Genomic DNA, 26,883 nt, shown 5'->3' with positions numbered 1-26,883 from the left:
ACCCTGGACCTCTGTACCCAGATGGGAGACCTAGAAGTTCCTGACTTTGGATCAGCTCAGCTTGCAACTGCTGCAGCTATGGAGTGGGGGGTCAACCAGCAGATGGAAGATCTGTCTCTCCTCTCTGTAAATCTTTAAATTTATTTCAAAGGCAGGATGGCAAACGGAGAGATAAGGGCATCCTCTAGCTGCTGCTTTACTCCCCCTCATGTGGCCCAGTAGGTAAACCTGCACCAGGCTGAAAGCAGGAGCAGCAGGAGCTCCACGCTGGTCTGCTATGTGGCAGGGACCAAGGACTTGGGTCACCATCTGCACACTGGCAGGGAATGGATGGACTGAAGGCAGAGCAGTTGGGACTCAAGCCAGTGCTTCAAGAAAAGATGCTAGCATTGCAAGTGATGGCTTAATCCACAGTGCCACAGCACTGGCTCTTTAAAAAAATAAAAATTCATAAGGATTTACTTATTTCTTTTTAGATTTATATATCTTTTACTGCAAGTCAGATATACAAAGAGGAGACAAGAGAGAGAGGAAGCTCTTCTGTCCAATTGATTCACTCCCCAAGTGACCGCAACGGCCAAGTGCTGAGCCAATCTGAAGCCAGGAGCCCGGAGCCTCTTCCAGTGCAGGGTCCCAAGGCTTTGGGCCATCCTTGACCGCTTTCCCAGGCCAAAAGCAGGCACTGGATGGGAGTGCAGCCACTGGGATTAGAACCGGCACCCATATGGGATCTCAGCATGCACAAGGTGACAACTTTAGCCGCTAGGTTACTGCGCTGGGCCCTGAACTTTTATTTTTTAAGATTTATTTTAGTTTGGGGGCCTGGTGTACATGCCACGTTGGTGCCTGCAGGGAGGACCAGGGGAAGGACACAGCAAGTGTAACACCCACCTGCCGTGGTTCCACTCTAGATGCTTCGTTTCCTCTAAAGCCTGAGGTGGAAAGGAACATTTCAAGGGCACCTTCCCGGTGAGAAGCCCAAGGTGACGTGGACTGCGGCAACTGGAGGTTGCCCAAGAGGGACATGTCTGCTCTTGCCACGTGGAACTAAGGAGCTGCTATTATCAAGCTGGCAATCGAGTCTGATTTCTCAGTCCAGGGTGGACCAAGAGCATGGGCTGCGCAGTACCCAGCCAGGCCGAGTGCAGCAGAGGAGTTGCACTCCGCTCTCGCTGGCCTGTAGCCCAGCAGTCTCACACTGGGCTGCTTTCCTTCGGGCCATCTGGCTCTGCCAGGCCCTTTGTGGCCCCAGAACCGAAAGGCGGCCTGAGCCTGCCCTGTGGACTCCTAAGCCAACTCGGCCTCTGCTATGGTGCCTGAGCTCAGCTACTCTGAGCCTTGATAGCAGACGCTGGGCAGCAGTGCCAGTCCACACTGGCACAGGCCCTGTCCTGTAGACCTACCCACCCGTGGCCCTTGCATGGCAGGGGCACCCTCAGCCCACAGAGAGAGGGATCACAGGATGGATTGCATGCAGACCCCCGAGCACCAGGACTAGCATGGGTACAGGTCAGTCAGTTGCACACTACTTGGGGTGCCATCCCAGCAGTGGGTGCTGCTGCTTCAGTTGCTGCCCTACTCCCTCCCACCAAGCCCCTGCTGACCTCCAGACCCTCTTGACACAGTCTGCTCGGCCACCCAGTGGCCCAGGAGCAGCCTTGCCCCACAGGCAGGCATCCAGGCTCAGCCTGCTGCAGAGAGGGGCCAACACGTCACCCTCCCGTGGCCACCCTCCCGTGGCATGCTCAGGCTCTTCTGGGCCTGCAATCCTTGGGGCTGTCACCCCTCAGGGAGGCCACACTTAACCCTTCCTGAAAAACCACTTTAATCAACTTGTGGGGGCAGAAGGGTCCTGGCCCAAGCCAACAGGCTGAGTTTCAAGGCCCTTATGAGGTTAGCAGCGGTCCCCGGCCACAGCAGTGCCCCCAGAAAGCCGGCAGGAAGGGACAAGGCTGCAAATGTTTGGTGTTCAGCATCAAGGGCGGCCGGGGAGGACTGGAGTCAAACGTAGCAGCCCCAGCGGAGGGCAAAGGCATGGGGCACATGGGACTAAATGGCAGCCAGCTCGGGTGGGCCAGATTGCCCCTTGGCTTGCGGCCACGGCAGTGCATCTCTCTGTACCAGACCCAATTGGGTCAGTGAAGGCATTTGGCCAGCTGAGGTTCAGTGGCAGTTCTGGCAGCTTGGGTGGCAAGGAACTCCATTCATTCGGCAGCGGCAGCCTCCGCTGGTGTCCCCTGGACCCTAGAGGATAAGAGGAAGCAGGGAGAATGTAAGGGAAGTGAGGACACTGTCCAGTCCTGAGTACCTGTCCCCTCTCGGGCCAGGGTCCTGTCAGTCACCCTGTCCAAAGCAGCCTTGGAGCTACAGCCTGCCCCAGGAGGCAACAGGGAGTACCTCCTGGGCTTGCACAACTCCTAGCTCCAGGACCTCATAGAGCCACCGAGTTGCCTGCCTGTACCAGAAGGTGTGTTGCATTGGCAGGTGAGTGCGTGGCTTCCTCGGGCTCCATGTGCCTTTGGGTCTAGCTGTCCTAACCAGGACCCTTGTTCCAGGAGCCCAGCCCCAGCAGAGACAGCACCCATCCTCTTCCCCTGGCTGCCATGCCATTCACCTGATCTGACAAGCCTGTTCATTTCCCCAGCAGAAGGTAAGCCACAGAGCAGCAGGTGTCCAACACAGCCAACATGGGCCTGGGCCAGGGTCTCAATTCCTTTGCTCGCTGTACCCTAGCCTGGAAGGCCACCTGGGCCTGGTCCCCAAGGGAAAGAACCACAACAGCCTGTGTGCAGACGGGCACACCCATACTAGAAACCGTATGGACATGAACTGCAGTGTGAACTGACGTTCATGTATAGCAGGACATTGTTCAGCTCTGCCTTGTTTGGCCGTGGGAAGAGGTAAACTTTCTGACCTTGACAAGTGTACAGGTGCAATGGCAGGTTGGCCAGTTTCCCAAGCCCTCCTCTAGGGCAGACTCCACGAGGGCACCCCGAGGACTCACCCCAGGGCCCCAGCGTGGACCCTTGGTGACCCAGCAGATCTCCGTGTGGCAGACGGTGCAGCGGATCCAGTCGCAGCCATCCTTCTTCTGGACGACGATTTGGCACTGTGGGCAGTGCATGGCCTCCCCCTGCTGCAGCATCAGCTGGGAGCGGACGGGGATGGAGATAGGGCAGCTGCCCAGCGTGGCCTTACCCCCACCTCTCCCCTGCTGCAGGTTGTAGCCGCCCCCTTGGTTCCCCAACCCCCCCAGAGCTGTGGAGTTCCACTCTTGTGCTGTATTGCTCAGGCCCGGCTGCATCTGGCTGCCACTTTTTTGTCCTTGTGGTCCCCTGCTGTCACCAGACACTCCTCCTGATGCTCACCACCTGCCCACTTGGCAATGACTGCAAGGAAAGGGCCGAGCCTCCAGGATGAGTGACCGCCCAGCCCTGGCCCAGCCTCACCCTCAGCATCTCTGTCGTCTGCCGGGCAGCCACATCGTTCTGTGCCCGCAGGGCCAGGTCGTCTTGATACTCCCTGCAGTTCATGTGCTCGTGGATGGCCTGCAGGAGGCAGGATCCTCCCATAAGGAGGGGCCCCCGTGAGGAGGGCCCTGAGGGCCTAGGCAGCAGAGGGGGGCTGGCGCTATGGCCTATAACACCACCATCCCATGTCCTGCCACTCCACTTGGAATCCAGCTCACTGTTCATTCATTTCCTGGGAAGCAGCAGGTGACACCCAGCCTCTGCCACTCACATAGGAGATTTGGAGGAAGCTCCTGGCTTTGGCCTGGCTTGCCCTGGCTACTGCAGCCACTTATGGAGTGAACCAATGGATGGAATAGTACCCCCACTTTGTAACTGCCTTTTAAATAAATATCTTAGGGAGAAAATGGGGAGAGGCAGAAGTTCAGCAGGCATTTTTTTTTTCATTTGGTTTTTGAGCAGACATCTTGCTAAGGACTTAATGCTGGGTCACTCCCCAAATGGCTAATAGAAAGCAAGTGCTTCCTCAGGGTCTCCCACATGGGAGAAGGAACCCCAGCATCACCCTCTACTGCCCTCCAGACCCTGAGCAGGGAGCTGGATCACAAGTGGTGCTACCGGGACATACACCAGTGCCCAAATGAGCTGCCTTCACTGCAAGGAACGCCCTAACTCACTCTGCCACAGCAGCCCCTGGGCTTAGCACCCATGGACGTGGGTCTCACTTGGCGTGCCTATGCCTGTTTTATGGATGAGGACACCAGGTGGGGAGGAGGAGCCGTTACCCAGGACAAAGCTCCATGAAGACAGGCACAGTCCTCCCTGGAGAGCTCTCCCTACAGCAGCTCACGGGCCCTGGGCTCCCCACCTGCTCCTCACCTCAGCTACCACCCTGTAAAGTGATTGGAACAGACAGCTGGATGGAGAAGGGGTAGAGCTCCCCTTGGGACAGGGCCTGGAACTCAGTCTGGGTCTGGGACCAAGGAGCAGTCAGCAGCAGGCTTGGGCTGGAGTGGGGGAGCAGGCTAAGTGAGAGTTTGGGATAGAATGTGAGCTCAGAGCTGGGTCAGACTTGGGGCTGGGGCGGGATGGAGCCCAGGAAGAGACCAAGACTCCTGGGCCAGACTGGGACTTGGTCCATGGTCTTAGAGCTTGGGAGAGAATCAAGCCAGACTCTTCTGATGTGCAGTGAGAAGCTGTGGCTTCAGGCAGTATCGGCTCCCTCCCAGGACAGCAAGCACTGAGGGCCACAAGCTCCGGGACCAGCAGGGTGCATCCCACCCCTACCTTGCAGAGCAGGCAGTTGACATGGAAACACACTGGGCACGTAAACTCGTTGACGTCATCCTCAAAGAAACACCAGCCTTTGCAGTCCGGGGTCTTGCAGTGGTAGCTGAAGGCACTCCGGTTCTCGGCAATGGAGACACTCAAGTCCAGAAAACGCTGGTACTCTTCGGGGGACAGGAGCTGCCAGCACACCATGGCCACATCACCTGGGGCTCCAGCACGTGACATGGGCCCTTCTGGCACCAAACACCCCTCAGGAAGCCCCTAGCCCAAGAACTCCAGCAAATTCCAAGTTCTTTTTTTCAAGTAACCCTCTGAGCAAAATACTCCACCCAAGAGCCAAGCATTGAGTACACTGAGCAAAGCTACCACCTGTGGGGCTGGCCTTTGATATGGCTGCCAGTGTGTGCGGCTGCTCCAGCTTATGGCCCAAGTGCTTGAACCCATGCTACAGAAATTTTAAAAATGGCCAAGATTGGGAAATGTGGCACAGCTAGCTAGCATCCTAGCAGGTCACACTCCGAGGAAGCAAAGTGGCGGTAAATGTTTCCAGCATCCTAGGGTACCCAGCCTCCAACTCAAGTTCATCCCAACAAAGTGCTCCACAAGGATGGACACCCTACAGAACCCTTATGAAGCGTTACCTAAACAGGAAAACACAGCCGCTCAAAGCCGGAGTAGAACCAGGCTATGCACTGGAAAGGCAGCTGCTCCCTCATGCAGGCCGTCCTGAGGGCGGCATCACACCTGCATCCTTCCCCTTGATGTGTGGTGGTAACACGCTCACCCTGCACGGGTCTGATTGTGTGCACAGCCCACGTAATAAAGCTGGCTGCTTAAACCCCCACGCTGCTCAAACAACACACACACATAATGCAATGGGGGTGGAATGGGGGATAGGTCCCTGGACATGAGGGCCCTGGCCACTTCCAACCTCCACTCTGGCTCCACAGCTTAGGCATTTTGTTTTGTTAAAAAAAAAAAAAAAAAGCCTCAAGGCTAGCGCAGCAGGTTAAGTTCGGCCTGCAGTACTGGATCCCATGTGAGCACATATTCAAGTTCCAGCCGCACCAGTTCCCTGCTGCTCTCCCTGGGACAGCAGTGGAAGCCGGCCTGAGTGCCTGAGTCCCTGCCACCCGATGCAGGAAACCTGGATGAACTTCCAGGCCCCTGGCTTTGGCCTGGCCTAGACCTGGTTCTTGGTAGCATCTGGAAAGCGAGCCGGCACATGGCCAATCTTATTGTTCTGCTTTTCAAATAAACCAATTTTAAAAATAAAATCTCACTTCTGCATCCCTCTGTTGCTGCCCAACTCTCAGCCACACTCAGCCACTCTCTCAGCTCCCAGGGAAGCCCCACACCCCCACTTCCCCTCAGCAGCGGGCCATACAAGGCAGGTGAAAACACACCTGCTGAAGGGATGTGAAATACCGCATCCACCCCCTCTGCTCACTGGGGCATGGCCCTGGGGCTCCAGTGAAGCTGGGCAGCAGGGGTTGGGGAGAGGAACAGTGTAATAAAAGGGGTCCTGTGGGGGCCTAGTGTAGTAGCCTAGTGGCTCAAGTCCTTGCCTTGCACCCACAGGGATCCCATATAGGCACCAGCCCTGTTTCCCATCCCGATCCCTATTTGTGGCCTGGGAAAGCATTAGAGGATGGCCCAAAGCCTTGGGACCCTACACCCACGTGAGAGACCCAGAAGTTCCGGGCTCCTGGCTTCAGATTGGCTCAGCACTTGGCCGTTACGGCCACTTGGGGAGTGAAATCAGTGGACAGAAGATCTTCCTCTCTGTCTCTCCTCCTCTGTGTATATCTGCCTTTCCAATAAAAAAAATAATAATAAATCTTATATACTAAAAAAGGGGGGTCCTGTGTATGTCTTCTGGGAGAGGTGGGGCATTTTCCCACTTCAGCCACCTTTGGCCCTGTCTCCATGCTGTGTTCAACTGAGGCAGGTCTTTATCTGGCAGGCGAGCTGCAGTGAGAAAGATGAGGCCCAGGGAGGCCCAGCAGTGACCCTGACCATGGACAATGTAGCAAGTGCGGTGGCAGTAAACCCACAGGTGCAGGTGCTCATTCTCATGGCTGAGTCCACGCTCTGGGTCAGGGCCCTCCCACATGGCACAGGCCTTGTATGTGTGACTTGCTGTGGCCACTGAGAAGTCGCTCATGTACCTATGAGCAGCAGGCAGGCAGCAGGCACCTAGACAGTACAGGGGCTCCCCACAGCTGCTCTGTGAGCCCTAGGACGATGGGCATCCCTGCAGGTGGACAAGACCAGTGGGCACAGGGGGCCAGGTCACGGCCATGGCAGTGAGACCAGCCCAGCAGCCCAGCAGCTAAGCCCAAGCAGAATGATCGCTGGCAGGGCAGCTTCGGAGCTGAACAGATGGCTGTGTTCTCCACATCGAGCCTGGGGTGCAATCTGCCATCGTATCAAAAGCTGCCATGGGGCTCTGGGTTCACCCGTGAGCACGTGCCTCTCTGTGGCCCTCAGAGCCCTGGACGCTTGAGCAAAACCTGGAGAGGGCAAGCATCTGACTCGACCCACTAACTTCAGCCACAGGGTCCCCCGCGCCACAAGGTCCCCCACGCCAAAAGGGTGGCCCCTGGGCCAGCTGCCTCCCCCGGGGCCAGTCCCACTCCCTGTAGGAGAAACCCACGAGCCATGTCCATGGCTTCCCTCCTTACCGCCCGGATCTCACGCTCCAGCAGCTTGCCCTGGCATGAGTAGGTGTTGTCAATGAAGGGGCAGGAGACCTCCGCCTCCTGGCTGTTGCGGATGGTGCCCTGCAGGCACTCCCTGTGGAGGGGAGGGCAGTGAAGGGTGGGGACCCACCACGGGGTCTCACCCACCCAGCTGCAGCCACACCCTTCCCCAGGATGGCCTGAGTGCCCACCCAGAGCAAATCCCAGGCTCAGGAGACACCCAGCTCCTCCTCTCCTACCACCCACATGCCCATTCTCTGGTCATGAGGCCTCCATGGGCAGGGCCACAGCATCCACCACTACTCGGCAGCTGATACAGTGACAACTTCTGTCAGCTTCCTGGAGCTGCAGCCAAGCCTGGTACCCAGGGCTGCCCGCACACATCCACTGTGGCAGACAAGTATACAGTCCTACCACCCAGAGATGGAGGGCCAGGCCCAAGCAGTGGCACAAGAGAGGAATGGCCTGCCCACCCTTGGGGTGGAGCACAGAGCTGGGATCGGTATTAGGTCTCACTCCCTTCCCCTGGTCAGGACAGTTGAGATCGTTAGGCAAGGCAGCTAGGATGCCCACTTCCAGTCCGGGCAGCTCTAAAGAGCTCAGTGGCCTTTCAGCTGCCTCTCTATCAGCACAATGGGGAGGCGGCCTACCTCGGGCCCCACCCACTCAGCCCTGCACCCTGGGCTTAGAGCTCCACCCCAGGGCGGGCCGCACCTGCAGAAGGTGTGCAGACACTCCCGCAGCACCACGGCCTCGCCGGGCCCCAGCGCCGAGTAGCACACTGGGCACTCAGTGGGCTCTGCATTCAGGACCAGGCTTCGCTGCTCCACCTGGATGTGCTGCAGGTAGTTCCCCTCCTGCTGCTGCTGTTTCCGCTGGACAAGCGGAGTGGGGTGGGGCCAGGGGGCAAGTCAGAGCCAGGCCAGAGTCAGGATGCTGAGCTAGGCTGGGATTGGCCAGGCTGGGAGGAGCAGGATGTGGAGTGGGGTCGGGAGGAAACTGATGGGGATGGGAGCCAGGCAGGCTCAGGCCGGGGCTGCAGTGGGAGGCTAGAGCCCTGTGACAAACAGGGCTGCAGTAATGGGAGTCCAGGGTCTCACAGCCCTGCCAAGGAAGTAAACCAGACCATGCCCAGGGGAGAAGGGCTGAGCTGGGCCAAGGTCAGGGGCAAGGAGGCGGTAAAGCCAGAGAGCAGAGCTGTGAATGGGCCGAGTGGGGAGGATCACAGTGGGTACAGCCGGGAGGGCCCGGTGTCCAAGGCAGAGGGCAGGCATGCTCTGGGGGATGCCCCTGGTCCCCTCAGGGCAGGCTATGGGAGGGACATGGGATGCAGTCATCCCCAGGGAGGAGGGAGGGCTCAGAACAAGCTCAGGGGAAGGTGGGAACAGGTCACACCACAGAGAGAGGGGTGGGGAGGGGCAAGGGCAGGTCACGTTGGGTACTGTAGGAGCCAGGTCACAGATGGACAGGGTAGGGTCTAGGCTGAGGCCTGCCAGGGTCACAGCCAACAATATGGGCAGGAGAGGTCAAGGCCAAAGGTGGCGCTGCAGCCCACATGAAGATGGGGCTGTCACCACCAGGGAGCTGGTCTCAGCCACAGGGTGACCTTGAGGAAGAGGTCATCCAAGTAAGTGTAGGGTCAAGCCAGCAGTGTGAGTGGGCGAGGCAATACCGACCTGAGAGTGGCAGTGCACACAGGGACCTCCCTTCCCAGCCTAGGCTTCCCCCCGGCTGCCAGGGTGTAGGCCGTGCCCAGCCCGGGACTTCCATGCCCACCTGCTGGTACTGGCGCAGGCTCTCCTCCTCACTCGCCAGGCGTGCACGCTCTTCCTCGTCCGGCTGGTATGAGGCAGGGACCTGGTAGGCCTCGGGCCGTGCCCGGCAGCACATCTCACAGCCTGGCCGTGTGGGTTTGTTGATGAAAGTGCACCCGGGGCACTGCCAGCCCACCTGGAGGCACAGGGAGCATGAGCTAGGCAGGGATGAGCAGGGTGGGCAAGAGGGTGGGGAGCAGCGGCAGTTGCTTACCGGTGGAGGCTCAGGAATTGCATCTGGCTGCCCCCAGCCAGGCTCCTGGGAGGCTGCAGGTTTTGGGGTGGGCACCTCCAGGGGGCCCCGGGGCTGCAGCATGAGGTCCTTGAGGCCCAGATCTGTAGAACAGGCAAGGAGGTGGCAGTCCTGTGTGACCCCTGAGTCACTGGAGCACACCCACCTCCTGCCCCTCCATTCACCGCTCCTCCCGATGGCTCCAGGCCACTCTTGCCGGCAACAGGACCTGCTCCATCACTAAGTGCACCAGGACCTCCTAGCTGAAAGCTCTTCTGAGTCGTGGTCCTGTGGTTCCTGCACTGAAGGGGCAGAAACCCGGACCAGGGTCCTCCTACTTCACTGTGTCTGGAAAGGCTCCTGCCGAGGCCCAAGCGTGACAGCTCAGTTCCACTAGCAGGTCTTTCTGGGAACATGTGAATGGCATGAAGGAGGCCTCGCAGTGCCGCCTCCAAGCCTACTTCCTCCACCAGGGCAAGCAGATGGCTTGAACTGCCAGAGCGAGGGACAGCGGTGCAGGTACAACTCAGTCCAGAGACCAACTTAAGCAGCAAAGCCTGTGTAGGCAGAGGCGTGCACCTGCGGGGATCCACAGGCACAGCCCACAAGGGTTTTAAATGACTTTGCTGCAGATCTGAAATACTTCCCAAACTTTAAACCTTGATCATGATCGTCGTCATCATCATCAAGCAACAAATTTAGAAAACTGAGCAGCAAGGATGGCAGTGAGCTGGTCACCCAGGGTCACAGGGTCACAGGGTCGGATGGTGCAGTGCTCCTGCCAACACCAGCTGCTCCTGCAGCGGACAGCGGACAGGGCCTTCCCACCGCACGCACCTTCCAGCATCCGCAGCTGCCGCTGGCGATGCAGTTCCTGGGGGTTGAGCGAGGTGCTGCGCGCCGACAGCAGGTACAGGTAGGCACTGTCCCCATTCCGCCGCACGCCGTGGGAATGCAGGGTTTCCTGGTCTCGTGCCAGCCGCTGCCCAATCACCCACTGCTGCAGGACAGGTGGGAAGCCGTAGTCCAGGAAAACCTGCCAGGGCACCGAGACAGGGCGATGGCGGGGTGGTGTGTAGAGGCAGCAGGGGAAGTGGGGGCAGGAGGGCAGGCTGGCGGCACACCCCAGCCCAACACTCACCATGTCCTTGAGGGAAGCCACCGTCATGTCAGGCCGCACCATGAGCCAGATGGTGACCGTGTACATCTGCGCATCCTCCACGTTCACCCGCAGCCTGCGGGGAAGGGAGAGGAAGTGGCAAGGACCCGCCTCAGTGCCAGGCCACCCGGCTCCTGGCTGGGATTCCACACCCTGGGGGTCTCCTCCAGTATTAGCAGCTACTGCTTACAGTTATTGCTATTGCTCACCGCCTCCCTGCAGCTTTTGGGACCACGCAAACTACAGCAAACCCAGGCCCTGGGCGCCCCTCCTCTCCAACCTCTCCCAGTACTCGCGCCCTCAAGCTTCAGCCACAGCAGGAGCAGCTGCTGTCGAGTGGAGAGGTCACTGAGCTCAGTGTGGGTTCACTGAATCTGTCCTCGGCACCAGCCCACTGATGGCCAGGGGAACAACCCTACAGGGGGCAGAGCAGGAAAGTCTAGCTGGTCCCTTCAGGAAGGCTAGGAAAATACCGTGTCCATAAAGCCGGTGCATGGAATCAAATGGGAAGTGACAAGAGTTTGTCCATATAAAAAAGTGACTGCTGGGAGCTGACGGTATGGCACAGTGGGTTAAGCCTCTGCCTGCAGAGCATCTCATATGGTCACGGATTCAAATCCCGCTGCTCTGCTCTGAGCCAGCTCCCTGCTAATGCACCTGGGAAAGCAGCAGAGGAGGGCACAAGTGCTTGGGTCCCTGCCACCCACATGGGAGACCCAGGAGAAGCTCCAGCTCTCTGACCCTCATGGCCATTTGAGCACTGAACCAGTGCATAGAAAAGCTCACTTGCTCATGCTCCCTTTGTAACTCTGCTGTTCAAATAAGTAAATCTAAAAAAGAGAGAGAGAGAGAGTACAAACACAAGTGTTGGACATAGCAGGCAGGTCCCCGGCCGATCCACTTGCATCTCCGTGCCAGCCATTCCAGTCTTGGCTACTCCACTGCAAATTCAGCTTCTGGCTAACACACTCCTTGCGAGGCAGCAGGTAAGGGCCAGGTCTAAGCTCCTGCCACCCACATGGGCAACCCACATGAAACACCTGGCTCCTGGCTTTGGTCTGGCCAGCCCCGACTGTTGTAGGCATTTGGGAAGTATACCCGTGAATGGGAAAGCTCTCTAATTCCATCTTTAAAATTAATCTTAAAAAAAAAGTGTGCCTTTTGTGTGATGGTCAGGGTTGGCAGCATTTTGGACCATGAGGCGAACGTCAGAATGGAGGCCACTAACGGGAGAGTAAGGAGACAGCAGCAGGATGACTCTAGGGCCAGCGGGGACCAGAGCCCCGCCCCAGGCCACCTGCCTCCAGATCTGCTTACACCAGGTTGTCACCAGCTCGGCTGGCACGCCACAAGCTCAGCCCTGCCAGGAAAACCAGCACCCTGCCTTACAGTGCTGGTTCACGTCTTGGCTGCCTCACTTCCCATCCAGCTGCCGTCAAATGTGCCTGGGGAAGCAGCAGAGGACGGCCCAAAGCCTGGGGACCGACCCTGCACCACGTGGGGGACCCTGATGGAACTCTGGGCTCCTGGTTTTGGCCTCATGCAGTCGCAGCCATTGTAATCATCTGGGGACTGAACCAGTGAATGGAAGTTCTGTCTCTACTTATCCTGTCACGCGCCCCCTCCAAATTATATATCTATAACTTAAATATATGTTAAATATCTAATTAAATAACAAACATATCTGATATATCTATTGAATATATTTATGTAACAACAAATATACTACATTTGTATAAGTATAGTTGATTATACTTATATATATGTCTATATTTGATTATGTGCAATAAGTTAATATATCAAATATGTGACTTTGAAATATTTTGTCAAAACAAAAAGAAAGCAACACAGACAGAACAGCAAAAGAAACAAAATGACAGCAGGTTTCCTGACAGCAGCACCTGCCTCCAGGCACACTGCTCCCAGCCCAGCTCACCTGATGTCCTTGGCTGGGGAGACCTCCGGCTTGAGCTGCACGCTCAGCGGCACTCGCTGCCCGGCCAGCCAGGCAGCGCACCTCCTGGCCGCCTGCTCATCCCCGCCGGCCACTGCCCTGGCCAGGCCCAGGGCCATCTCCTCCGCTGGGGCCGGCACAGCAACAGCAGGTTAGTAAGGGGGTCCCCTGCCGCCTCCCCTCCCACACATCCTTCCATCCAGTGGGATGTCCATTTCTACAGGGGCCAGCCCGGTCTCATCCCCCCCAAGTCCTTCCCAACCCTGCTCCCCACCCCAGTCTCCTGGGGTTCACATTCCAGCCTGGTATGCATGGATCTGACAATCATCTAACGAGCTCCTCCTACTAAGTCAGTCACTGACTGTCCCAGCACGGAGACCCAACAGGGACCCTCTCTCTCCTCCCCACCCTTCCAGCACAGTGGGGAGACAAGAGCAAAAGAACAGGAGATCAGGGAGGGCCTGGGTGCCCCAGGAGGAAACAGCGGCAGGCCCCTCGGGTGGTGGGGGCCGGCTCCCTCCCCAAGCCCCCCAGCCGCCTCCACGCTGCGCCCACCTTGCTTGGTCTTGTCGTCCATCAGGAGTGGCTGTGCCCATCCCCCTCAGGGGCTGCGGTTCGGCTCACGCTGCCTCGGGTCACCTGGGGGAGAGCGGGCGGCCAGGAGGGCTCAGGGTCGGCCGGGCGGCCGCGCGTGGGACCGCCAGAGCGCAGCGGGGCCCAGCCCGAGCCTGAGGAGAAAGAGGAACACGGCGGACGCGGGGGCGCGCCGAACCCGGGGCCGGAGCCCCCGCTAGTCTCCGGGCGGCCGGGGTGACGGCCGAACCCAGACCCCTCCGCCGCCCCCCAGGATTCGGAGGGGGAGGGGCGGGGTTCCGGCCGAAGAGAAAGTGAAAGTGGCGGCCCCGGAAGTGGGTCCGGGCGGGAGCCGGAAAAGTGGGCCCCAGGTGGGCGGCCGCACTCACCCAGGCCACCCCCGACCCCGCGGGGCGGGCCGGACGCGTTCCCGGACGCTCAGTCCTCTAGCCCGTGCCCGGCGCCGATAGCCGAGTCCGGATCCTGCCGGCCCACACCGCCGCCGACCGGCCCGGGCCGGGGGAGGGGCCTGAGGTGGGCGGGGCTGGACGAGGGGCGGGGCCCGGGCCGGCGGGGTGGGGCATGCACGACAGGGGTGGGACCCGGGATGACAGGGGCGGGGCCTGAACTGTGGTAGGCGTGGCTGAACATGCGGTTGCTCTGCGCACCCTTAGCCCGCACCTCTTCATCCAGGCGGCCAGTACTCTGGCTGGCAGGTCGGGCAAGCCCCGCAACCCACCCTTCACCGGGACGGACGCTGGCGCTAGCGGTGACTCGCCTTTCCATGCCCGGTGGCTCAGCAGATCCCACGGACTGCGCCTGCAGAGAATCTGTCGCTGCCACTCCCACCCCTGTTACCCACCCCACACCGGGCCGCACCTGTCAGTTCTCTGCCTCTTGGTGGTCCTGGAACCAGCATCACTGAGGCTCGGAGCTGCTCCATCACCCAGTCTATTCCCGCCCTTCCCACCTGACCCGCCCCATTACCTATTAAAATGTCAATTGAGCTATGCCATACCTCCAAATAACTCCCACGGGACCCCAAGTAAAAGCCCAGGTCCCCTGTGCCCTGCAAACTGCCCCGACCTCTGACTTCACCTGACTCTGACCACTGTCTTGGCTCATGCCACGCAGGCGTCCTTGCCCTTTATCCTCTCCGTAGCCCAGATACCCATCTGGGTGCCCTGTTCATCATTGCTCTTGGTCTCTACCCCAAAGTCTGCCCAGCCACTGCACCTGAAACTAAAGACGCACCAGCTTCTCCAGTCCTTCAGTCTCCTGCTCAGTAGTTAGAATATTTACCTTGATATGGACCCGTTTTCCTCTTCTAAATGATAGAGACTTTTGTCTACCTTGCCCATTGCTGGTGGCTGTGTTTATCCAGAACAGCGTCTAATGTAGCAGTTTAGTTAGGTTAGTTGATGGGATGCCAACTTCCATCTGGTCTGAAACAAGTTCCCTAAGGCGGTGATTCTCATCTGGAGCTGAACATTGCAATCGCACAGGCCACTTCACAGGTCACAGCACAGTGAATGCTGGGGATGCTGGGGCAGGGCAGGGGAGGGCTGGGGCAGGGCAGGGGAGTGCTGGGGCAGGGCAGGGGAGTGCTGGGGCAGGCCAGGGGAGGGCTGTGGGGGGGCTGTGGAATGTTGTCCTGTGGTTGCAGCCACAAGCCCAGTTTGTGAGCTGCTGTTTTAGAGTGGTCTGCGACAAATGTTGATTTTTGTTTAGGCTTTGTTCTTTAAATGTTAGTTCTTTTTATTTGAAAGATCGATCCATGCACTCATTCTCAGATAACCTTAACATCTCCCCCAAGCCACCATCATTCCAGAACTCCACCATGTTTCTGTGTGTGCATGTTGGGGGGTGCTCATGCTCAGGTCGGCTCCCCCCAGGGTGCACCCAAGCAGCAAGCTGGGTTTGGGAGTGGAGCCAGGACTGAGCCTGGGCACTCTAACAGGGTGTGAGAGGCGCCTTAACACCAGCACCCAAGGCCCACCCCTACGTTTGTTTTTGTTTCACTTCAGAGACAAGCAGAAGGGGGAAAGACAGGGCTCTCCAGGCTGTTGCAGTGGCACACCAAGTAAGGCTGCTTCCTGCAGTGCCGGCATCCCATATGGGCACCAGTTTGTGTCTTGGCTGGTGTATTTCAATTCAGCTTCCTGCCAATGGCCTGGGAAAACAGTGGGAGATGGCCCGAGTGTTCAGGCCCCTGCTACATGTGGGGTGGGAGACCATGGATGAAACACCTGGTTTCCACCTGGTCCAACATCTGAGTAGAGAATCAGTGAATGGAAGATCTGCACTCTTTCAAGGAAATAATAATTTAAAAAAAAAAAAAAGGAAAAAGAAGTTCCTACCTGCTGGATTATGACCCAAAGTGTTTGTAACAGGTGTGGCTGAGCGGAAGCCCGGAGCCAGAAACTCGACGGAAGACTCAGTGAGTGTCCCTGGATGCTCAACAGGACTCAGTGGGTGCCCACAGACAGGAAAGTCCTAACTCACTGGGCCAGCCGTGAAGCTCCACCCACTGCTGGCCAAGGTCACAGCGGAGTTTGTATTATCACAGGGGCAGCATTCTCAGAAACTCCCTCTTTAAATATTTTTTTTCCAGGTTTGTGTATTTATTTGAAAGGAACAGTTACAGTGAGAAAGAGAAATCTTCCATCCCCTGGTTCACTCCCCAAATAGTTACAACAGCCAGAGGTGGGCCAGGCCCAAGCAAGGAGCTTCCTCCAGGTCTCCCATGTGGGTACAGGGTCGCAAGGCTTTAGGCCATCCTCAACTACTTTCCCAGACCACAAGCAGGGAGCTGGATGGGAAGTGGAGCAGCTGGGATTAGAACCTGCACCTATATGGGATCCTGGCACATGCAAGGTAAGGATTTTACCCACCAGGCTATTGCACCAAGCCCCAAAATACATTATTTTAAAAAGAAATTTGCTGAGGGTCAGGCAGCTGGCAAGTGTTAGAGCCAGGACTTGAACTCCGATGGCCTGACTCCAAGGTACCAAGCCTCTCCCTCCCAGCAGGGGCCTGTGCAGTGTGACCCAGGCAGCTGCGGCAGCCATCACCAGGGACAATGGAGACATAAGCAGCTTCCCCCTCTGGAGCTGGGGTCTCTGTCAACAGTCCCGAGAGCTGTTCAGGCAGGCAGTGTTCCCCCCCACCCCTGCACCTGCCTGCTTCCTGTTCTGTGTGAATCACCTTTCTTGGTTAAGCCACTTAGAAAAATAAGACAGGGGCCTGGCGCCGTGGCCTAGCGGCTAAAGTCCTCACCTTGAACACGCTGGGATCCCATATGGGCACCGATTCTAATCCCGGCAGCTCCACTTCCCATCCAGCTCCCTGCTTGTGGCCTGGGAAAGCAGTCAAGGACGGCCCAAAGCCTTGGGACCCTGCACCCATGTGGGAGACCCGGAAGAGGCTCCTGGCTCCGGATCGGCATAGTATCGGCCCGTTGCGCTCACTTGGGGAGTGAATCATCGGACGGAAGATCTTCCTCTCTGTCTCTCCTCTCTGTATATTCGCCTTTCCAATGAAAAAATAATAAAAATAAATCTTTAAAAAAATAAATAAATAAAAAAATAAAGGAAAAGAAAAGAGGAAGAAAGTGAGGGAGTGTGGGAAGATCATTTGTGGGAGTCTGTTCCCCAAATGCCGCCGCTGCAACAGACACGTGACATACACCTCTGGCCTTGACCAGGGACGGTTTTAAGATTCATTTTATTCAAAAGGCAGACACACAGCAATCTTCTATTCCTAGATGGCCACAACAGCGAGGATTGGTCCGGGCCAGAACCTGGAGCCGGAACACCCTCCAGGTCTCCCACGCCGATGGCAGAGGCCCAAGCACTTGGCCCGTATTCCGTTGCTTGCCCAGGCACATGCACAGGGAGCTGGATCATTAGTGGAGCAGCCAGGATGCCAACATCACAGGCTGCTGCTTAACCCGCCATGTCACAGCACTGACCCCTAGGGGCCAGTTTTAAAGGCACTAAGAGATGAGTGGAGGATAGCGAAGTCTCTCTGGGACATTAAAGTATTTTTCCAAGTCTCCCAAACTAGGTACAGAGTGAAAATGCACACACCAGAGAGTCCAGCCCCAGCGTGCTGAGTCCTGGGCAAAAGCATCCCCCGTTCAGGCCTGGACTTCGCAGGTGACCATGACAGAGCCTCCCCGACCCTGCCCCTCCCACCCAATCGTGGTGTTCAGGTTACAGGTCATCAAGGCAGACAAGGCTCCCTCACACCCCACAACCGCTGCCTGAGCCCGCTGAGAACTGGGCTGGCGAGGACCTGGCGCCGGTCTGGAAGATCAGGAGTCCACAGTGGCCGGGGCTGTTTCCCTGAGAGGCAGGCCAGCGGTTTGGAACCTTTGGCATAGAGAACCTTCCAGTGCTCTGACAGGAGCAAGTTCAAAGGCAGCTGGGTGATTTGTGGGGGGGCCCGCCCCTATGGATGGCAGCAGGAGAGAGCAGGATAGAGTGTGACCCCTGAACTCCAGTGTCCTTGGCTCACAGCTGTGTCCGCAGGCTCAGGCAGGGCCAGCACCCTGGAGCATCGAGACAGGAGCCGGGATGGCACCCTGTGCCCCTGCTAGCTCCTAGGAGGCACTTAGGATAGGGCTGAGTCCAAAAGGCAGGTGGAAGCTTGGATACCCCCAGGCTCCACCTCCAGTCTGCAACTACAGGTCCAGAGGGCCAGTTCTAGCCATACAGACCCAACTCTCCCTCCACTTCCTCCAGGCCTGGTCCCTCAGGGACCACCTGGTCATCCTCCCAGAAGCGGGGTGGGATCGAGGGACCAGGGGCTACCTTCAGCCAGGGGTGCAACAAGATGCCAGGGGCAGTGAGCCGCTCAGCGGGCTCCCGGCGAAGCAGGCACCGCACCAGGCAGCGAGCAGCAGGCGAGAGGCCCTCGGGCAGGGAAAAGGCTCCACGGCGGATCTTGCCAAAAAGCAGGGCTGGGGCCGAGTCCTGGAAGGGGTAGTGGCCGGCGAGCATGGTGAAGAGCGCCACGCCCAGGCTCCACACGTCGGCCGCCTTGCCTGAGTAGGAGGCTCGGGAGCTCAAGATCTCAGGGCCCACGTAGGCGGGGCACGCGTGCTTGTCCCACAGCGAGTCGTCGGACCCCGTGAGCACACATGCATCTTCCAGGTCCTCCAGCACCAGTGTCGTCCTGGGGGCAGACACGGAGGGTTCAGGCCCTGTCTGGAACATCCTCCTTCCCCACACTCATGCCATCACCCCTTGAGAGTGCCCATTCCCAAGCGCCTCCTGGCATTGCACAAGCAGGAGCCCATCCTCAAACTTTACCCACAAGCAAGTCCAGTCTCAGAGAGGTTAAAGCTTTTCTCAAGATCACACTGCAGTTTCATCTAAGACCCTGAGGGGGGCCCAGCACGATGGCTCAGTGGCTCAGTGGCTAAATCCTCGCCTTGTCTGCACCAGGATCCCAGTTCGTGTCCTGGCTGCTCCATTTCCCATCTAGCTCCTTGTTTATAGCCTGGGAAAGCAGTAGAGGTCACCCAAGGCCTTGGGCATTTGCACCCACATGGGAGACCCAGAAAACACTCCTGGCTTCAATCCGCTGTGGCCACTTGGGGAGTAAACCAGTGCAGGGAGGATCTTTCTGGCTCTCCTTCCCTCTGTAAATCTGCATTTCCAATTAAAAAAAAAAAAAGGCTTGTGTCTCTGCCACTCACATGGCCAACCTGGATGGAGCTCCTGCTACTGGCTTCAGCCTAACCCAGCCCAACCGCAGCCATGTGGGGGCATAAGCAGGGGATAAATTTCTGTTTCCTTTTGTCTCTTCCCCTTTCTCTGTCACTTAAAAAAATTAAAAAAAAAAAAAAACTTCTGTTTTATTAGTTGAAAGGTAGAGTCACAGAGAGAGGGAGAGAGATCTTCCATCCATTGATTTCACTTCCCAAATGCCTGCAACAGCCAGAGCTGGGCCAGTCTGGAGCCAGGAGCTTCTTCTGGGTCTCCCATGTGGGGGCAGGAACCCAAGGACGCAGGCCACTTATGGTCAGCAGGAAGCTGGTCCATAAGTGGAGCAGCAAGGACTGGAACCAGCACTGATTTGGAGTATTTAGTGCTACAGGCAGAAGTTTAACTCACTGTGCCACATTGCTAGCCCATCTCTGTCATTCTTTGAAATAGATAAAATAAATCTTAAAAAATAAAAGATTCCAAGGGGTCAGGTGCCTGGCCTAGTGGTTAAGATGCTCACATCCCGCATGGCCGAGGCTGTGTGAGACCTGCCTCTGGCTCCTGGCCCTGGCTTCCTGCTCATGTAGCGCCAAGGAGGCAGTGGATGGCAGCTCCTGGCACCAGCTTCCTGGCAGCCATGGCAGAGGCCTAGCTGAACACCAGCTCTCAAGGGCATTTGGGGAATGAACCAGTAGATTGGGACATCTGTCTCTGCCTCAGGAATAAATCAGCAAAATGTATGAGAATAAAAAAATAAATCAAGACCCTGAGAGGCACACATTTCCTCAAGGTCTCTCCAGCAGGTGATTGAACAAGGTGAGTTTAGAAAAAAACTAATTTTGTAGGGCCCTGCGTAGTGGCCTAGTGGCTAAAGTCCTCGTCTTGAACACGCTGGGATCCCATATGGGTGCTGGTCTAATCCTGGCAGACCAGCTTCCCATCCAGCTCCCTGCTTGTGGCCTGGGAAAGCAGTCTAGCACGGTCCAAAGCCTTGGGACCCTGCACCCACGTGGGAGACCTGCAAGAGCTCCTGGCTCTTGGCTTTGGATTGGCGTAGCTCCGGTCATTGGGGTCACTTGAGGAGTGAACCATCAGGCGAAGGATATTTCTGTCTCTCCTCCTCTCTGTGTATCTGACTTTGCAATAAAAAATAAATAAATCTTTTAATAATAATAATAATAACAATTATTTGAAAGGCAGAGTTACACAGAGAGTTTCTTCCATCTGTTGGTTCACTCCCAAATGGCTACAAGGCTTGGCTAAAGCCAGGAGCTTCTCCCAGATCTCCCATGCTGGTGAGGGACCCATCAAACCATCTTAGATGGCTTTCCCAGGTGCACGGCTGGACTGGAAGTGCAGCAGCTGGGAGTGAACTGGCCAAGGCTGCAAACAAAGGTTTAATTCACTGTGCCACAGCACCAGAATGCCGGGCTAGCGGGAAGAGCAGAGTCATATTTCCCACATCCGCTGGGCTGCGCTCTGGTTTAGCCTGGCTATACTGCCCCGAGCAGGGGCTGTGATGGAAATGTCAACTCTCCCCAGCAGCAGGGAGAGGCCAAATCGGCTTCCCTGCCACCGGCTTCCCCTTTCCCTTCCCGACTTCAGTGACCCCAGCCCAGCCCACCTCTCAGCAGCCACACTCACCTCCGGTGGTCGGCGAAGACAAAGCGCCTCAGCTTGAGGTCCCGCAGAACCAGCCCGTGCTGGTGGCAGTGCGCCAGGACACTGGCCATCTGGCGAAAGAGTGTGGCGGCCTCGGGCTCCGGAAGACGCCGGAGGCTGCGCACCAGGCTATGCATGTCGCCGTGGGTCCGAGCGAAAAAGGCATAGAGGTGCTGGGTGCCAGCCAGGACATCAGTGGGCCAAGCCACATGCTGGTGGCGGGGCAACCGGGCGTAGGGCTCCATCACAGCCTGGGCCTGAGTGGCCGGGTACACCTGCGGGCCAAGAGCTATTTAAGCACAGCGTGGGTGCGGTGGGGGCCTCTTTCAGGGCCACCACACACCCTGTGGATACAACATGTGCCCGGCTCAATCCAGACAACCACCCTTTAGGACAAGATGGGCTCCATTTTACACTTGAGGAAGCTGCAGGGCTGCAGTCTCTGAGATTGGAAACTGCACCTGCTACCCTGTGTGGTACCCCAGACAGAACAGCAACCTTCAGCTTGCAGGAAACCGGGAAGAGCTGAGTCCCAGCTGCTGGCTCCTCACCACCAAAGCCATCTCTTCCAGGACCCACTGTGCCCTACACTCTGACTCACTGCTCTACTGGCCTGGAGCCCACCTGGCCACTCACTGGAACCACAGTCACATCCCTACCTTCCAGGGACTCCCATTCTTTTTTTCTTTTAAGATTTATTTATTTTTATTGGAAAGGCAGATATAAAAAGAGGAGGAGAAATAGAGAGGAAGATCTTCCGTCCATTGAGTCACCCCAAGTGGCCACAATGGCTGGTGCTGTGCTGATCTGAGGCCAGAAGCCAGGAACTTCTTCCGGGTCTCCCACATGGGTGCAGGGTCCCAAGGCTTTAGGCTGTCCTCAACTGCTTTCCAGGCCACAAGCATGGAGCTGGATGGGTAGTGGGTCTGCCGGGATTAGAACCAGCACCCATATGGGATCCTGGCACATTCAAGGTGAGGACTTTAGCCATTAGGCTATGGTGCTGGTCCCCAGGAACTCACATTCTAACATGAAATGATAAAAGCAAGCCAACAAGCTAATTGTTTATAAATGCTGATGAATGCTGTGATGGGACCAAGGTGACGCTAGGACAGGGAGTATTTTGGAAGTGAAGTTTTGCATGTGACTTTGAAGCATAGGAGCTGGTGTTATGGCACAGCACGTAAAGTTGCCATGGCAGTGCTGGCTGGAGTTCAGGGTTTCCTGCTTCCTCTCTGCTCCCTGCTGGTGCACCGGGCAAGCAGTGGAAGATGGCTGACTCCCCACCACTGATGTGGAACACCCAGAGTTCCCAGCTCCTGCCTTCATCCAGGCCTCGCTCCAGCAGCCATTTGGGAAGTGAAACCAGTAGCTGGAAGCTCTCTTTCTTTCTCTCTCTCTCTCTCTCTCTCTCTTGCCTTGTCACTCTGCTTTACAAACAAATAAATCTTTTCTTACAAATAGAAAAGCATATACACATTTAACCCATGGACAAAAACCCTAAGCACAGACACACACACACACTACCTATGCTGCGGCACATGAGCCATTACCTGCCATGCTGGCATCCCGTATTAGCACAGTTCCAGTCCTGCCTCCCATCTGCCACCTGTTCCTCTACTTCTGATCCAGCGCCACTCCTCCACCCCCCTAAGATGCCTGGGAAGGCAACAGACGATGACCCGAATGCTTGGGGCCCTGCACTCATGTGGGAGACCTGGATGGAGTTCCAGGCTGTTGCTGACATTTGGAGAGTGAACCAGTGGATAGAAAGTTGATATCTCTCTGTGTCACTCTACCTTTTGTATAAATAAATCAATCTTCAAAATTAAAAAAAAACATTGCTTTTTCATAAAGTAGAAGGGAAAAATTATAGTTGGAGTGGTACAGAGGAAAGAACTTCCAAATGGAAAAGACTTTCTTTGTAGTTTGGCAAACCCACACCCACTTCTGTGCCCTTGTTCCTGTCCCTGCTACCACGGACAGTGCTGAGGCTGCTTCCTTGTCACCACGCGGGTCACAGCTCAAAAGTCCCTGGGAAGAGAGATGCCCCTGCCCATCCTAGCTAAGCCACCTGTGCCTCACTGCTCCACCATTTCTTGTAACACCCAGCTTGGTTTGCCCCACTGCACTTGGGATCCTGGCTTCAAGTTCACTGGCTCATTCACTCGCAGATTGCTGGAGTCCCTACAGAATGCTGTCAGCACAGCACAGTGCCCTGTTCCCATGCATCTGAGCAAGAGCGAGGGCCAGGGAAAGGGTGTGGCTACGTCCTCTAGCCGGCTTGGGTCATTCCTCCTGGCATGGGCGCTGCCTCCCCACTCAGAATGAACAGGAAAAAGCTTGAAGGCGGTAGAGGGCGGCCCTAGTGCTCGAGCCCCAGAAGAAGCTTCTCTGGCTTTGTCCTGCTCCTGTCCTGTTGTGGCATCCGAGGAGTGACCCAGCACATGGAAGACTTCTCTCTGTAACTTGGCCTTTCAAAGAAGTAAATATTTAACAAGAGTTGTTGCATGTGGGTTGTGTGAAAATTGAGATATTATGCCCACGAAGTAATCAACACAGTATTCAGTGCACAGTAAACACACAGTACTGGGTGCACAGTAAGCACCCATCGGTACACCTTTTAGCCTCATTTCGGTCTTTCTGGTCTGGCTGAGCCTCCGGGGGCCTGGGCCTGCAGCTTCCTGACTCCCGTCAGGAATCAGACTTCTCGATTCCTTTTTTGCAGCCTCGTGCTAGGTGACTTCATGTTTGGCCCTTCCCCTTTCTTGACCTCAGTTTTCCCATCTGTAAAATGGGCACAGGTTGGGTTCCTGATCGCCTCCAGGGTCCCAGGAGTGTCGTTGTATCCCCATATCTTCCACTCCTCTTGCGCAAACACCTGCAGTGGCTGTCCACAGTACAGCAGGAGTTCCTGCCTGCTGCTTCCACTGCCCGCCCCTGTCCCCCTCTGCACTCAGTACCCCCTGCTGTGCTGTGCACCTGCCCCTTTTGGCCTCAACACTATTCTTGCCCTGCCTGGGACTCTCCCTCTTCTATCAGGCTAACTCCAAGTGCCTGCTCCTGGATTGCATCCCCAGGGTCTCTCAACCCACCCTCGCAGCACTCACCACAACGCCCTGTCTCAGCTGTGAGTACTGCAGGGCTGGGCCCAAGCCTGCTCTGGCTCTCAGCTCTCGACCCATCAAGGGCACAATGAACACAGCAGTGAATGAACACAAAGGTCACACGAGCCCCGGCAGCCGCCCTGGGACTGTGGATGGGGGCAGGCCCTGGGCAAGTACCTTGCAGGTGTACTCCACGCCTGTGGGCCGGTGCAAGGCCCTGTAGCCCCGCCCACCCTCCTTGGGCTCCAGGAGGACATAGGGCCCAATCTGGGAGGCTGGGACCACAGCAGGTGCAGGGTGTAGGGTGGGGGCTGGGCTCAAAGGCAGTAGGCAGGGGGATGGTTTGGGCTGGGGCCCACTTCGAGCTCGTTTTGTGATGGGACATCTGGCCTCTAAATCATCGTCTGGCTCCAAGCACTTCTTCCTGGAACCCACAGGAGCGGCCGGCATCTAGGAGAAAAGAGAGACAGGCTCTAGGATGAGGCTGCTGGTGGGGGCTGGTGTCTCCCCTAACAGAGGAAGGACTTAGCAACATGCTTTGAAAGGTGATGTGGCCCACTTCATCCTCCAGGTAAACTACTCGTAGAAAAACAAAACAAAAGGCTGTTCAGCAGAGGCTTGCGCCTAATGACAAAAGGCAGGACGTCCCCCAAATATCAGGCAGCAGATAGCTGGCTAAATCATGGGAGGAGGAATACTATACAGGCCCCCCCAAAAAAGGCACCAGGAAACTCTTCAAATACTGATGTGACCCCAAACATCTGCAAGAGGTACTAAGAGCACACAATAAGAAAGGCTAAGGGCCCGGCATAGCGGCCCAGTGACTAAAGTCCTCGTCTTGAAGGAACTGGGATCCCATATGGGTGCTGGTTCTAATGGCAGCCCCATTTCTCACCCAGCTTCCTGCTTGTGGCCTGGGAAAGCAGTCGAGCATGGCCCAAGGCCTTGGGACCTTGCACCCACGTGAGAGACCCAGAAGAGGTTCCTGGCTTCTGGCTTTGGATCAGCTCTGGCCATTGTGGTTACTTGGGGAATGAATCATTGGACAGATCTTCCTCTCTGTCTCTCCTCCTCTCTGTATATATATATCTTTCTTTGCAGTAAAAATAAATAAATCTTTAGCAATAAAAATAAACCTTTTTTTTTTAAAAAAAAAAGAAAGGCTAAAAGGATCTTTTGCTTTTATGCTTTTAAATTCTTGACCTATGTAGATGCATTTCCTGCTTAGAAACAAGTACCTGTTTAGAGATGCAGTGTTCCTGAAATCCAGAATAAAGAAAGCCAGTCCATCTGCCATCCTCCCCCTGCTTCTGACACTCAGCACACACGGGCATCTGCCCTGAGCCCGGCCCTGGGCAGCTGCTCAGGAAGCAAAATCTCACCCTTGGGATCTTACAGGCCATTGGAGGGTGGCCAAGTCATCATAAAGCTCCGTGTGGCCCCAGGCCCATCTCAGGAACCCGCCGAGGTTCTGTCTCCTAAGCTGACGGGCTAAGGGAAGCTTCCCGGCAGAGGCGGTGCCCGTTTGGGCCCTGAGGAGAGTTCAGCTGGGTCGGGGGGTGGGCACAAACACATCCTGGCCCTGCGGTTCTCCAACTTGAGTAGGCACTGGAATCACCCAGAAGACTTGTTAGAACAGTCGGGGCAGGAAGGGTTCAGCAGGTTAAGCCACCTCTACCGGTGCTGACACCCCATTTCAAGCTATCGGTTGGCGTCCCAGCTGCTCCACTGCTGACGCAGCTGCCTGCTGATGCGCACCCTGGAAGGCAGCAGGTGATGGTTCCAGTGCTTGGGTCTCTCCTCTTTGGAGAGACAGAGAGAAAGACATCTCTCGTTCAAACAGATCAAATTCAAAACAATTTAAGATTTACTTTTTATTTGAAAGATATTTACACAAAGAGGAGAGACAGAGAGAAAGACATCTCTGCTCTAGCGGTTCTGCACAGGAAGGGTCTGGAAGAACCGCGACCAGACTGGCCTCAGTATCTCCCCGTCACCTAGAGAAGGAAGTGTTGCAGTGGACAGGTGAAGATATTTTCTCTTTCAACAATGAGATTTCAAACCAGGGTGTTTGTTTTCTGCAGAGGTTAAGTTTCTACTGCGAGAAGGACCCAAGCTGGTTGCAGTCCTGGGGCGCCACCCCCCTTTGTTCCCTGTGCAGCGCTGGCCCACCTCACAGCTCCACTTCACCCTCAAAGGAGAAGCAGGTGGAAGCCCAAGCCTTCTGAGTCCCGCCATAGGTGGGAGTGAGGGAAGATGGGGGCGGGTTACACCAAACCTCTCCCCAGCACACGTTGTCCAAGCCCTTAAGCCAGGGTCACACACACCGTTAAGTGGCCTTCCCGGGGTGCTCACTGCCAGGGGCGGCCAGTCCTTCCCCTCCTGCCCTTCATGGCGGCAGGTGTTTGGGGTCTGCAGGCGCAGGGATGGGGGAAGGAGGTGGGGTCCCAGGCCGGGAGGTGTGCCCTGCTCCGCCCCGGGTACTGCATGTACTGTGCGCTGTCACAGGAGCCCGGCTCTCCCTGTAGTTCACTGTGCTCTGAGATATGGATCCCCCCGAGAGACACCCCGCCCAGGCCTCCCCCGCCCCCCCCCCCGCACTCACGCGGAACCCACAGATCCCTGCACCCTGCCACACGCGCGCGCGCATACACACACACACAGACCCTACATAGCCCTTCGATGGCCCAGCGAGCGCCCCTTGCTCACCTCCACCAGGTCCCACAGAGGCAGCACACCCCACTCGGCGGCGACAGCCGGACACCTGAGTCTCCGGGGACACGCTCCGTTCCCACTCTGCGTCACCCGAGACCCGGGGAGAACCTTGGGCCCCCGGCCTGCTCAGACGGCGGAGCTGATGAAAGACGCGTGTGTGGAACGCGCGGACGCCCCCTTGGCCCAGGCCGCCTCTCCTGCCGCGCCCGTGGGTTCCAACAGGTGAATGTCCCGTCCCGGACTACCAGCAGAGAACAAGTGTGCTTGGAGCGGCCGCCGTTCCCGCTGCGAATGTCTGGCGGGCTCCGGCGCCGGCCCGGATCCCGGTCCGGGTGATGTAAACCTGAGCTAATCGGCCACAGCCTGACGCCCTCGGGCAGCCGATTGCACCACCCGTGCGCCCCGCCTCGCCGGCTCCGCCCGCCGCCCTGGGGACCCCGCCTTCCTGCGCACCAGGGCCTCTGGGATCCGCAGGGCTGGAGCTC

At 56.9% G+C, this 26,883-nt stretch overlaps 2 protein-coding genes across 4 annotated transcripts; both read right to left on the bottom strand.

Annotated features, from left to right (window-relative positions):
- Window positions 1-1,811: 1,811 nt before the first annotated feature.
- Window positions 1,812-13,699, bottom strand: RBCK1 (RANBP2-type and C3HC4-type zinc finger containing 1). Of its 3 annotated transcripts, XM_040981685.1 has the most exons (13): window positions 13,587-13,699; window positions 13,180-13,263; window positions 12,607-12,751; window positions 10,653-10,746; window positions 10,349-10,547; window positions 9,494-9,615; window positions 9,242-9,415; window positions 8,180-8,340; window positions 7,448-7,559; window positions 4,758-4,937; window positions 3,450-3,548; window positions 3,005-3,148; window positions 1,812-2,244 (listed from the first exon to the last, which is right to left on the bottom strand). In XM_040981685.1, exons 2-13 carry the CDS (start codon window positions 13,199-13,201, stop codon window positions 2,164-2,166), a joined length of 1,533 nt encoding a protein of 510 aa, XP_040837619.1. In that variant the 5' UTR covers window positions 13,202-13,263; window positions 13,587-13,699; the 3' UTR covers window positions 1,812-2,163. The 3 variants fall into 3 exon arrangements, with proteins under 3 accessions (XP_040837619.1, XP_040837620.1, XP_040837621.1); XM_040981686.1 differs by lacking the exons at window positions 12,607-12,751; window positions 13,587-13,699 and having other exon boundaries at window positions 13,180-13,547; XM_040981687.1 differs by lacking the exons at window positions 12,607-12,751; window positions 13,180-13,263; window positions 13,587-13,699 and adding an exon at window positions 11,144-11,293.
- A 3,425-nt stretch (window positions 13,700-17,124) lies between these two features.
- TRIB3 (tribbles pseudokinase 3) lies at window positions 17,125-26,509 on the bottom strand. The gene is made up of 4 exons (XM_040981147.1): window positions 26,393-26,509; window positions 23,861-24,133; window positions 20,559-20,851; window positions 17,125-18,378 (listed from the first exon to the last, which is right to left on the bottom strand). The coding sequence occupies exons 2-4, from the start codon at window positions 24,131-24,133 to the stop codon at window positions 17,907-17,909; spliced, it is 1,038 nt and encodes a 345-aa protein (XP_040837081.1). The 5' UTR covers window positions 26,393-26,509; the 3' UTR covers window positions 17,125-17,906.
- Window positions 26,510-26,883: the final 374 nt, after the last annotated feature.

The sequence above is a fragment of the Ochotona curzoniae genome, unplaced genomic scaffold (genome assembly GCF_017591425.1).
Source record: "Ochotona curzoniae isolate NIBS_2020 unplaced genomic scaffold, NIBS_Ocur_1.0 contig_3520, whole genome shotgun sequence".
In the NCBI taxonomy this organism is placed as follows: domain Eukaryota; kingdom Metazoa; phylum Chordata; class Mammalia; order Lagomorpha; family Ochotonidae; genus Ochotona; species Ochotona curzoniae.
Note: the sequence above shows the minus strand (reverse complement) of the source record. Positions and strands in the feature narration are given on the sequence as shown.